This window comes from Sinocyclocheilus grahami, unplaced genomic scaffold (genome assembly GCF_001515645.1).
Source record: "Sinocyclocheilus grahami isolate Dianchi unplaced genomic scaffold, SAMN03320097.WGS_v1.1 scaffold563.1, whole genome shotgun sequence".
Lineage (NCBI taxonomy): Eukaryota > Metazoa > Chordata > Actinopteri > Cypriniformes > Cyprinidae > Sinocyclocheilus > Sinocyclocheilus grahami.
In genome coordinates this window covers 1,055,899-1,069,175 of record NW_015505742.1, presented here as the reverse complement: position 1 = coordinate 1,069,175, position 13,277 = coordinate 1,055,899, and the positions used below count along the sequence as shown (strand labels likewise).

The 13,277-nt window shown below is 35.2% G+C and overlaps 1 protein-coding gene across 1 annotated transcript in view; it reads right to left on the bottom strand.

The window, feature by feature from the left end:
- The window catches only part of nrp2a (neuropilin 2a), a 79,680-nt gene that overhangs the window by 49,169 nt on the left and 17,234 nt on the right, over nt 1–13,277 (bottom strand). Inside the window, exon 3 of the mRNA XM_016239357.1 lies at nt 10,847–11,028. Within this exon, the coding sequence (XP_016094843.1) occupies nt 10,847–11,028 (182 nt within the window). The remainder of the gene's footprint in view (nt 1–10,846; nt 11,029–13,277) is intronic.

The following is a 13,277-nucleotide window of genomic DNA, read 5'->3' as shown; positions in this document are numbered from 1 at the left end:
TATATATATATATACACACACACACACACACACACACACACACAATCATGTGAAAAAGAGAAAATACACCCTACTGAAGTCTGTGTCATTAATTATTTAGCAAAAATAAAGCCAATATGGAAAAGCCATGGGTGACCAACTAAGGACACCCTATGATTCAATTGCCTAAAGATCCACTTTTAGCAGCAATAACATGAAGTGATCGTTTTCTGCATGACTTTATCAGTCTCTCACATCGTTCTGGAGGAATTTTGGCCCACTCTTCTTTACTATGTTGCTCCAGTTTATTGAGGTTTGTGGGCATTTGTTTGTGCACAGCTCTTGCCACAGCATTTCAGTCCGGATGTAGTCTGGACTTTAACTGGACGTCTGCAACACCTTGATTATTTTCTTTTTCAGCCGTTCTGATTTGCTGGTGTGCTTGGGATCATAGTCCTGTTGCATGACCCAATCTTGGCCAAGCTTTAGCTCTGGATGGCTTCACATTTGACTCTAGAATACTTTGGTATACTTTGGATGGCCTAGATTTTGATATTATAGTTTTAAATCAATATTTTGAACTATATTTGGTTCACAGTAATTGTTTATTTTTGCTTTATATGACAGAAGAGACCATGGTGTTTGTTAAAGGTTTGTGTCTGTGTTTGTTCTAAATTAAGTTCTGGGTCTAGCAGTGGGTCATCCCGTCAAAGTCCGCTTATATTACTCCACTTGGCCGGCTGCCCCGCACACTCAAGCCTGCCATGCATACCGCCACTGCATGAGTGCATTGTGTGTGTGTAAAGCGCAGTCACGGAGAGCATGCATGCATGAGCGGCCACTCTTACTGCTTATTAGTTCATGCTTCTGAACACACCAAAAACAGTCTCCTCCTCCTCCTCCTCGGGACATGCCTCCCGCAGTGTCTGCGGCCCGCCTGTCACTACAGTTGACCGTACAGTAATGGAGGAGGCGTGGCAATGAAAGGGTTAGTTGCTGGGAAGAAACTCATGTGGCATGAGCCTTGTGCTCAAACGTGCGAGGGATTTTCCCCTTCTGTCGCTCGTTCAACTGACCTCTCGCGGGACGACAAAGTCTGTGTTCACTCACCGCATTATTCACGCGCTTTCACCAGTCGCTCGAGATCACCTTGATGTCAGTGAAACTCTGATGACGCTGCTTTCTGTCTTTCATTCATCCCAGGACTTCAATTCACAATAAAAATAACATGCATATAACCTTTCAATTGAACGAATAAATGGAAAATTGCCATTCTGCTATGCAAAGTGAACGGCAGTGATTTTTTAACAAATAACAAATGGAACATCTTCCCGGATGATTGGTTATGGTTTATTATGGTCTGCAGTAGAGTTTTGTAAGATTAAATGGCTTTTTTAATAGATTATCTGTGCTTACAATTAAAACAGCACTGCACAGGGACTCTAATTAAGCTAGTTTAAGTTTCAAATCTGCTTTTGGGATCTACGTAAGAGATGGAAGAAGAATTGAGAACAGCACTTGAGTCAGTATTGAACATGATGTTTTACAGCTGCCACCAGTTCAGTATAGGCATCTGACACTATATACTGAACAAATATATAATTATTATCATACACTACCATTCAGAAGTTTGGGGTCGGTACTTTTTTCCAGAATTTTTTGTGCCATTAGGAAACTTTACTGTCAGTTTTGATCAATTTAATGCATCCTTACTAAACAGAAGTATACTGTATGTACATATATATATATATATATATATATATATATATATATATATATATATATATGCTTAAAGTGGAATTATAACATGCTTTTACAAAAAAAAAATTTTTTTTAAAGACACAAATTAGTTAATAAAAATGTAAATTAAAAGTCAAAATTGTGACATACTAAAGTCATAATTTAGAAAAAAAGTCAAAAATTTTAATTTTTAAATTATAATTATGACATAAAAGGTTGGAATTATGATATACTAAGTCATAATTGTGAGATAAAAGTCAAAATTGTGAAATACAAAATCATAATGAGATCAAAAGTTGAAATTGTGAGATAAAAAGTCATCCAAGATCAAGTTGTCGATCAGTTTATTTTTTTTCTGGGCATCTAAGCAAATTTGTTGCATTAAGATTTCTTTTGACTTGGCAAAATTTAGATAAAAGGCCATAATTATGAGACAAAAAGGTGAACATATGAGAAACTAATTAATAATTATGAGATAACTTAAAAATGGCTAAGTCATAAATACATAAAACATTGACATTATGAGCTAAAATTCATATTTATGACTCAAAAAGTCATGAAAAAATGAAATTGTGACATACAAAGTCGTAATTGTAATTGTGAGATAAAAAGTCATCCAAGATCAAGTTATTGATCTGTTTCTTCTGGGTCGATAGCTAAGCAAATTTGTTGCATTATTGAGCTTAATTTTGACTAAGATCATTTTGCTTTTTGAGGAAAATCTAAAACGACTTCCATCCATTTGCTCTTGCATCCATTTCACCTCAGTGCTATCTAGAGGAAAGCTATTTCTTTCCTATGGGTTTGGTTGCTTTAAGAAGAGGTAGTTAGAGCTGAAGGCTTTAAATGGGCCGTTTTATAGGAGAAGAGGAATCGAGACAGCAAGACAGACAGCACCTGATTCAAAGCAACTGTTAAAGTGGCAGTAAATTCCACTGGCCGAGCAGGATAGCCTCCAGACCGCTTCTCCACCACAGGTGGGGTGCAGCACTGATGTTACCCAGAGCGACAGAGACCTATGGACCTAATCGCTTCTGCTAGCGCTTTCTTTTAATTGTGCACTCAGAAGGCGGCAGCGGCGGTGGGCCTGAAGTCTGCTCGGCGGGAAGTCTTCCGCAGTATCCGTGGCAACAGCGTAGCAGTCATGTGACCGGGGCAGGAGGGGTTGTTGTGTTGTACATGCCACTGGGGGTAACAGTCTGGCGTGACTAAACTGGGGCAGAGAAACGGGGCGACATAAGGGACGGGGAGCAGATGAACAGAGGTTTTAGGGAAGCGATGGGTCTTGACAGGCCCGTGAGGTCATACACAACCATGGGAGATAAAGTGTCAGAGGTTAAAACAACTTTGCAGCAAGACTCATACTTGAGATGTATGCATGAGCTTAAAGGGATAGTTCACTTAAAATGAAAATTGTGTTTTCTTTAGCTCGCTCAAGTTGTTCAAAACCTGAATGACTTTATTTCTTCTCCAGAATACAAATGAAGGCATTTCAAAAAACGTCTGTGGGGTTTTAATTGCAGTGTTATTTTAGTATTATTTAAATACTATTACTATTGAGTCATAATTTATTGAGTTATCAGTAATTATGTATATACTTTTACTACATACTACATGAATTAATATTTTAAATCAACCTTAATTTTTATATTTTGAGTAAAAAAAAGTTTCAGTAATTTTGTTCTGTGATTGTCATTTTCAGTAGTTTTGTATTGTATTAACGTTAATTAATTTAAATTAAAATTTTAGTTTTAGTAATTTTAGTACTTCAAATTACCTTATTTATTTTAGTACATTTATTTATTGATCTAATTTTTGTATACATTTAAATTAAATATTTATATTGTATTTTATTTCATATCAGTTTTATTTTAATTAAAAAAATTATATTCTTTGTTTTTAGCTTTAGTTAACAATAACAACATTGGTTTTGTTGTTGTTGTTTTTTTATTGTACAATGAAAATTGATGAGGTTCAGCATTATTTTGTACGTTTTTAAAGTTTAGGTTTATCATTGAATACATTTTATTTTATTTCAGCTTTTTCTATAAATATTCTTTGTTTTTAGTTTACAATAACAACATTGTATTATTGTCTATACAGTAAAAAGTCTATGTGGTTCAGTGTTATTTTGGACCCCAATGACTTTCGTTATATGGACAGTTGGAATATTGGAATATTCTTCCAAATATCCTCTGTGTTCCTCAGAAGCAATAAAGTCATATGGGTTTGGTTTCTATCATTAAACAAAGCTGGAAATCCATTCATATCAATGTGTCTGGAGCATCACAAAGGCTTATTCCCACTTAATTCCCAGTCCATTTATATTCCCACCTGATTCTCAGTTCTCTCAACACCTTCAAAACTCATTTTACTCATTCCTATCCTGCAAAAAAAACTCATTTGAAGTGTGTAACAGAGAGCATTAGCAAATTAGACAATATATATATATATATATATATAATGAATGAACACACTGAATGCAGATTCTGCAAAAGTGTGAACTAATCCACTTGGAGCTGCATATTGTAAACTTTTTGAAGGTGTCTTGTCAGCACTGTTCAACTTTGAAGGTTTCAAACATGTTGTTGCTCTAAGCCAAACAAGCTGTAAAAGGCCAAAAAACTAAATCAAGGAGCGTTAGTCAGTCATAATGGCCCTAAGAGATTGTCTTCATAACAGTGTGATAGCATGCCACCCGAGGGTCAGCCGGAGACCAGTGTGGGATTTCTGCATGAACATGAATGAGGGTTTGCTGTTCTCGCTCCCAGTGCTGGATAACAGAACATGCATCGGAGGAAAGTGTTCACCAGAGATCATTATCTCTGCGACGCCTCTCCATATAAACAGACATAAATGCTGAGACTCACCCACGCTAACACTTTCCCACAATTCTGGTGATTGGAGCAGTTTGTGTAAACAACTGATTTTTTTTCCTTCCTCACTTTTGGCAATCTTTATAACTTTCAAAACCTGTAGAGACAGACGTTCTGAACTACTTTGCCTCAAAACCTGGAATTTAAAAAATAAACAACCATTATTCTGTGGCACAGGAAAAGGCAACAGTCAGTTATTTGCCTTTGGAAAGAAGCGTCTGGAAAACATGAGGATCGTACGCACAAAGACTAATGCCGTCTTCATGTCCTCCTCCTGGGATGTTCCTAATGAGTTTGAAAATCATGATTATGACATTATGTGCGCTTAAGTGATTATGGTCAGAAATAAATGGACAAATTTCATATTTCACTCCCTTGACAAACACAGGAAGCTTTTTAGCACTAGACCAACAAGATATCAAAGAATGTGCATTACGTGTGTATTTAATGCTGTATCTGTATATTTTATCATTCTTGTGTTGCAACCGAGAATTATGGGAAGGTACAATAAAATTCATAAAAATGTGCAGTAAATCAATAAAACTAGGTGGTCATTGGTACTGATCAAAAGTTCTGATTATATTAAATGTCATAATACTTATATAATAATATAAAATGTACACTGAAGTTTAAAAATATAAATATAATAAATATACCTTTTTTTGTTATTTTTAAAATCCAATATTTCAAATTAGCCTAATATGTAATTAATAAAAAAACAATACAAATATTATTAAAATATGTTTTTATGTTTATTTCTATTTTAATATTGCAATAATATGTATAAATGTATAAAATACATACATAATATATGAATACATAAAGTATGTATATAAGTCTATATAATAAACATAATTCTAAAAAAAACTAAAATGCATTATTTAATTAAATTAACTATAAATCTATTAAATATATCGATTATTCCGACATGACTAGAAGGCAGCATAACGCACAAAAATGGCACATCCCCGACAACAAGTGATCAGAAAAGCATTTACAAGTCAGATATCCATGCTCTCCACTCCATCTCTGCTACACCCACACATGGCTATATTAACATCCCAAAAGAGAAAAAGCATATCATGCCTTTATTAAAAGATGTTCTTGGGCTGTCTCTGGTTAGTGTAAAATGAGATTGTGGGTTTATCACGTGAGTCATACTACTTGAGTTAGCAACTGCATCTGTGGTAACAGTACCTGAGGGCAATGGTGATGATTTCAGCAATTACTGAGGTGAGGTGAAGGCTTAGAGACAGAATAACTCTGCTGTTTTTGCCATTAGCCATGACGAAGCCACGGTGCTTATGTTACCAGGCTAATCATCACTGTTGCAAAACAACATTAATCGCTGCACTCCCACGAGTACGCGGCTAGTGCAATGTTCTTGAAGAAACGCTGTAGTGGTAGTTAATGGTGTTTGCCAAGACGAATATCACTATTACCACTGATTAAACTTAGCTATGTCTAATCCCATAGACTTGAATAAGGGAGGGACCTGAGCCATATCTACAGACCACAATATCAGAGAGAATTAAGGGTGGCCTCTTTTGACTTAAGTCTGTAAAATATACCTATAAACCATCCAATAAATTTAATTAAAATATTATATTTAATAATATTCAATATATATTAAATAAAATATAGATATGCAGTTATAATAATAATAATAATAAATCAATTAAAATAAACACATTTGTATAAAATGTACTTTTTATTTATTTATTTGTAAAAACTATTTTTAGTTTATTTTAGTTTGCTTATTTTTTAACATTTTATATTAAATAGTATTGTTATTATTAGTAGTAGTAGCAATAATAATATATTTGTGTGAATATTATTATCATATATTTTTTAAATATTTATTTATATTCATATAATATTTAATCATTTATTTGAATTATTTTTCATGTTCAAACATGAAATTTGTTCTCTGAATGCCTAATTTACTGTTCAGAACTACTCATATGAGTGTCTGCATGTATCATTCAGTTTAGACAGTTTGCAATAATGTTTAGCATCCATGGTATGAAAATGATCGGTGTGAGACGCGAAGAAACTCTTTTCAGAGAGTTGTGAGTGCACGCGCAGCTTGTGTTGCCAGATCCAGCATCTTTGGAATTATATTTTCTGCTTAATTGGTCACTTTAGAAATTTAATAAAGTGAGAAGTTGCAGTTTAGGTTTAGCAATATATTTATCTTAGCTTATTTACAAACGATTTGAAATAATTACTGTTTATTTTAATATAAAAAATATATATATATATATTATTTGCTTTCATAGCAATATCTGGCAACACTGCATCACCAGCACTTAAACTGACAGTAATCAAATTTAGCCCACCGACAGGATACCACATTCGGTAAAGCAAACACAAATCATAGTATTATCTGTCAGAAATGTTATCACCGCTATCAAAAACTGAAGCATTTAACATTAGTACACAGATCTAGAACAAGTAGGTTACAGAATGAATTAAATATATGTATAAGTCTGTGCTATTTCATTCAGTACAGTAGGCCTAGTTACATTTTCATTATGCTAAAAACAAGAGCACTAGACAAAGTTATCCTCAATATTTTAGCAATGGTTATTAATGAAAACTGTAACAGTAATAAGGGTTGTTGCATGAATAATAAACAACTGAAGTTGTGAGTGCACGCGCAGCTTGTGTTGCCAGATCCAGCATCTTTGGAATTATATTTTCTGCTTAATTGGTCACTTTAGAAATTTAATAAAGTGAGAAGTTGCAGTTTAGGTTTAGCAATATATTTATCTTAGCTTATTTAAAAACGATTTGAAATAATTACTGTTTATTTTAATATAAAAAATATATATATATTATTTGCTTTCATAGCAATATCTGGCAACACTGCATCACTAGCACTTAAACTGACAGTAATCAAATTTAGCCCACCGACAGGATACCACATTCGGTAAAGCAAACACAAATCATAGTATTATCTGTCAGAAATGTTATCAGCGCTATCAAAAACTGAAGCATTTAACATTAGTACACAGATCTAGAACAAGTAGGTTACAGAATGAATTAAATATATGTATAAGTCTGTGCTATTTCATTCAGTACAGTAGGCCTAGTTACATTTTCATTATGCTAAAAACAAGAGCACTAGACAAAGTTATCCTCAATATTTTAGCAATGGTTATTAATGAAAACTGTAACAGTAATAAGGGTTGTTGCATGAATAATAAACAACTGATCAAATTATCCACCCCAAACTATAGTAAAGTAGCCTGTTAACAAATGTTGATGTACAAAATATGGTATGATTTAAAAATGATCATCCCTCCTCCAAAACAGAGAAAACATCTTTCACAATCACAAACATCTACATATCTGTCTCTTTTAAAGTGCACAATTCTTAACCCCACCCCAGACCTCACTCATTTTCAAACCCTGGCTACGGTCATGCTAGCAACTACCCAAAACACCTTAGCAACTCTCTAGCAACCACCCAGAACAACTTTAGCACGGACAAATGGGCCTAGCAAAACAAAACATATCGAAACAGTTTTCTGATGTCTTGCAAGTATGTACTTCTAGCTAGTACAGTAAAATCCCTACAGATGGCTCCAAATGGCTCCAAAGTCCATGCACAAATTGCCAATGCACTCCAAACTCTAATTCCCCAAGGATGAGAGATCAGAGTCCAATTAAGAGGGCATTCCTGGCATGCTGGCGGAGGGATAAAAAGAGTTAAGCATCGCCCCCTCCCCGCCTTTCCTCTAAACCTCAGTTTATTTTCTTTTCTTCTCTCCCTTGAAGTTTAATTGGTCTGGGAGCGTTTCGGAAACTTTGAGGGAACATTTAAGAATCAGCGTGTCTGACGGCCTTGCAGCAGGACGGAGGTGCCGCGACCTTCTGGAGCCGCGAGTTAAAGGTCGCAGGAGGTCATTCCGCTAACGAGATTTACAGCGTAACAAGAGCGCCTCCAAAATCAACCTGAGCCACTCGTGACCCTCAAAAACCAGCCTGCTCCAATCAACCATCAATCTAAGGTTGAGGCCGAGTGAGAGTTCACACATAAACACCCCGACCACTGAGTGACGAAAAAAAAATGTGTTGCTTGTCTCCACATCTGGAGAGACAGTGACCAAAAAAAATAATGAATTATGTGAAGTGTGCCAAGCGTTTCTTAAGAAATATTGCTTTGTTGAAAGGATAAACTGGATTCATTTATTTTGTGAAATGCAGAATCCTAACATTTGCAGAAATCTTGTCAGCAGGACCCTCATAACACATCGACACCAAACACAACTGACACCGAAAGTGTCAAAGCTGCATGTCACCACAGAATGTTCTCAAATGAGCTGTAAAGTTATTGGCAAACTTCAGAAGTACTAAAATAATAATAAAACCCATGAAAAAAAATTATATTTGTATAAAAAATGTGTGTGTGTGTATATATATATATATATATATATATATAGTGTAAAATAAATATAAATAATTATATATATATATAGCAGAAATCTATAACAATTTTTATTTTATTTATAATTAGTTTTTATTAATTATATATATATAACTATATATACAGTGCCTTGCGAAGTATTCATACCCCTTCATTTTTTTCACATTTTGTTATGTTGCTGCCTTATGTTAAATTGCTTTAAATTACTTTTTCCTACATCATTCTACACTCTATACACCATAATGGCAAAGCAAAAAAACTGGTTTTTAACATCTTTGCAAATTTATTAAAAATAAAAAACTTAAATAATTCCATTGCATATGTATTCAAACCCTTATCTGGGACAGTAGAACATTTAGCTCAAGAGCATTCATATTGCTTGTAGATGTCAATGCACTTCAAGTGAAGTTAACCTGTTGCAAATTCAATTGAATTGGTATGATTTGGAAAGGCGCACATGTCTTAATAAAAAGTCTAACAGCTGAAAATGCATATCAGAGCAAAAACCAAGCCCTGAGGTCAAAATAACTGCCTGCAGAGCTCAGAATCAGGTTTTGCGTCAAGCCACACATCTGGGGAAGAGTTCAGAAAAAAATTCTGCTTCATTGAAGGTTCACAGAATCATGTAACCTTCATATTCCATAATGGAAGATGTTTGAAACAACTAGAACTCTTCCTAGAGCTGGCCTCCTGGCCAAACTGAGCAACTGATGGAGAAGGGCCTTGTCTAGACTGGTGACCAAGATGCTGATGGTCACTCTTGTTGAGCTCCATGATCATACATGCAGATGGGAGAAACCATCACTGCAACACTCCACCGATCTGGGCTTTATGTCGGTGTGGCCAGACTCAATCTTGGTGGTAGCAGCCTCATGCTGTGGGGCTATTTTTCAGTGGCAGGGACTGAGGGACCCGTCAGAGTAGAAGAAAAGCTCAATGGACCAAAATACTGAGATTGAGCCTTAATGAAAACCTAGTCCAGAGCATTCAGAACCTCAGACTGGGCAGAAGGTTCACCTTTCAACAGAACAATGACCCTAAACACACAGCAAGAGTGGCTTATAGACAACTCTGTGAATGTCCTTGAGTGGCCCAGCCACAGCCTGGCCTTGAACCCAATCAAATATTTCTGGAGAAACCTGAAAATGTGCATCTGCCCCCATCCAACCTGACAGAGCTTGAGAAGTGAAGAGGTGAGGTGAAGAATGGCAGATAATTGCCAAATGCTGATGAGCAAAGCTTGTCGCATCATACCCAAAAAGACTTGAGGCTGTTAAGGTGCTTCAGCTAAGTAATAAGTTAAGTAAGGTATGAATACTTATGCAATGTACTTATTTCAGTTTTTTATTTTTAATAAATTTACAAAGTTGTGACAGTTCTGGTTTTGCTTTGTCATTATGGTGTATGGAGTGTAGATTCATGTGGGGGAAAAAAGTAATTTAAAGCAGTTTAACATAAGGCTGCAACATAACAAAACGTGAAATAAATGAAGGCACTGTATATATATATATAATGGGTAATCACTAAATGTGGAATGGGAAAGCGGCTGATGTTGCTGAGCAGTGCGATTAAAATTAAAATGGTTATTTCTGTCAAGTAAAGTTGCATTGTGACGCAGTGATTATAATAGCCGCAATCTAGACGTATAATAGCATCCCATTTTGACGTGGTATGAGAACGCCTGAGCACATGTGAAAGGACTTGAGGATAGGATGAGAATGCTTGAGCTGTTCATTGTCAGGAACAGAAATTTTCCTTGGAAAAAAATGATCCGTTTCCTTAACCACATGGCAGCAACAGGATTGAGCTCACTCACCAGTCTTGTAGATCTCGTAGCGCAGGGAGAAGCCGGCACCCTGGTGCGCGTAATCAGACACAAACTTGATGTGGATGACGGGACCCGAGGAAATTATGGCAGGAGGAGCAATGTTACTGCAGTGCCTTCCCAGCAGGTCCGCGGACTCAGAATTCCCATCTCGGATCTCTATGAAGTCATACCTGGAAGCAAAAAACAGTACATGCATAAATGCTAGTTTTGGATTTGTTTGTTTGGCAAAAAAAGCCAAAGTCTGAAACAGGATAGTTATAGTTAAAACTAAAATCTTTACCTGAAATAAAAGAAACATTAACTAAAATAAAATGTTTATTTCAGATAGTTACAAAGACATTATTTCACATTTTAATTTAGTTAAACAAATACAATAAATAAGCTAAAATAAAATAAAATATATAAAGATAGATAGATACTTCTAAATTATTTACATCAGATAAAGTTGATATTTAAACATAACTGAGACCTCCATTAAGTCACCGAAGCAATAAAAGAGGAACCTTTGAGCAATAAAAATGTTCCTCTGGGAAGGACAAACATTAAGAATGCAAGGAAGTGCAATGTAATATCTTCTGCAGCAATGAATAACTGTGAAGGAACTGCTAGGAGTCGCTTTAATTTGAGCTGGGGTGACCTTTGACCCACAGTGGACTGCTGCCTTATAACAACAAACACACATTTTTTCATGTCACTTCAGAGAAAGACTGAAGGAGCTGAGACAATGACCACCTGTCCAGCCAAAATAATCCCTTAATGTGTGTTGCCCTCTTTTGCCAAAACACTTCACACACAATGTCTAAATGAGGCAAAAGACTCTCAAAAATCCAGCCGGTTGTCTGCATGAGTGCTTCCTTATAATAAATCTGGCCATAGAGAGGCATGAGTCAGGCTTCTTCTCACACCTCAGGAATGCTTGCCCCATTTAACCCCTAAACAAGAACAAGATCCCTGTAAACATACGCCATCATTCCCAACCTAACTGCTCTGGAGCACAACATGCCGACCAGACTTCTCTGTACTGAGAAAATGAATCTATGCACCTTTAAAACTTACTACAATGTAGGGGGCAGATAATTTGCTTCAAAATGTTCCAAGTTTAGTTTTAACTTAGTGTGAAACTCTTAAAAATAAAAACGAATATCATTGAGAAGATGTTTCATAGCATAATGCCAGCTGAATTAATTAAATGATTCTTTTGAAGCAAATTTATTAAATGATTCAGTTAAACTGATTCACAAGGTATTTTTAGAACTGGACTCTAAGGAATGACTTTGTTTAGGGGTAAAACTGTGAGATGGCAATAATAATAATTAATAATAGTTAACATTATTAATAAATATTATTAATAATACTGGGAACAAATATTTAAATTATTTTGTAAAAAAAAAAATATGGTTCAAAATAATAACCAACACATCATTTGACACTATACAAACAAAATGGAAACAGTGGTTTTATAGCATTTTACTATATTAAACATAAAACTGCACTGGGACTTATATATAGGCCATAAACTAATTTTGTTTTGTTTTGTTTTGTTTTGTTTTGTTTTGTTTTGTTTTGTGTTTTGTGTTTTGTGTTTTGTTTTGTTTTATTTGTTTTGTTTTGTTTGTTTGTTTGTGGTTTTGTTTTGTTTTGTGTTTTTGTGTTTTGTGTTTTGTTTTGATTTGTTTTGTTTTGTTTGTTTGTGGTTTTGTTTTGTTTTGTGTTTTGTGTTTTGTGTTTTGTGTTTTGTGTTTTGTATTTTGTGTTTTGTGTTTTGTTTTGTTTGTTTTGTTTTGTTTTGTAAAGTGTGTAATCTATGCAAAGACAGACAATTAAAGTGGCAAAAGATGCCCTTCAGTGCATCAAAGAATAAAAATCGGTGTTTCTGTCAGTTGAAGGTGCATCGCATCAAAAATTCAGTGAATGAAGTTAATTGAAACCCCTGAATGAAAAAAAAAATTCAAAATGTTACTTGTGATTCTGTTGTTCTTTAGAAATCCATCACTGTACTCGTGCTTTAAAGTAGCCAAAAACCAAAACACTGATCTGAAAAATCTATAGTGAAACACCAACAACTTTTGCAGTCTCCAAAGAATCGTACAGAAACTCAAAAACACATTGATGTCAATGAATGTGTCTGCGCTTTCCCTACAAACCAGAATAGGATGAAGACATGATGTTTTGCCTTTTTTTAACTTTTCCTTCCCAGTTGACTCTGAATTATCCCTGGTTGAGCCGCATAACTGCTGGCTCCACGTCACTCAGGGAGCATGTATGTGAAAACCTGACACGGCCCCGGGCCCCTCAGAATGACATAAAGAGGCAGGTGTCTCTGACTCTTCATTGCTCTGGACCCCCCTGGCCGACCGCACACTTAGAGACTTCAGGTACAGCGGTGTATATTTAGACTACATACACATTCACAAACAAA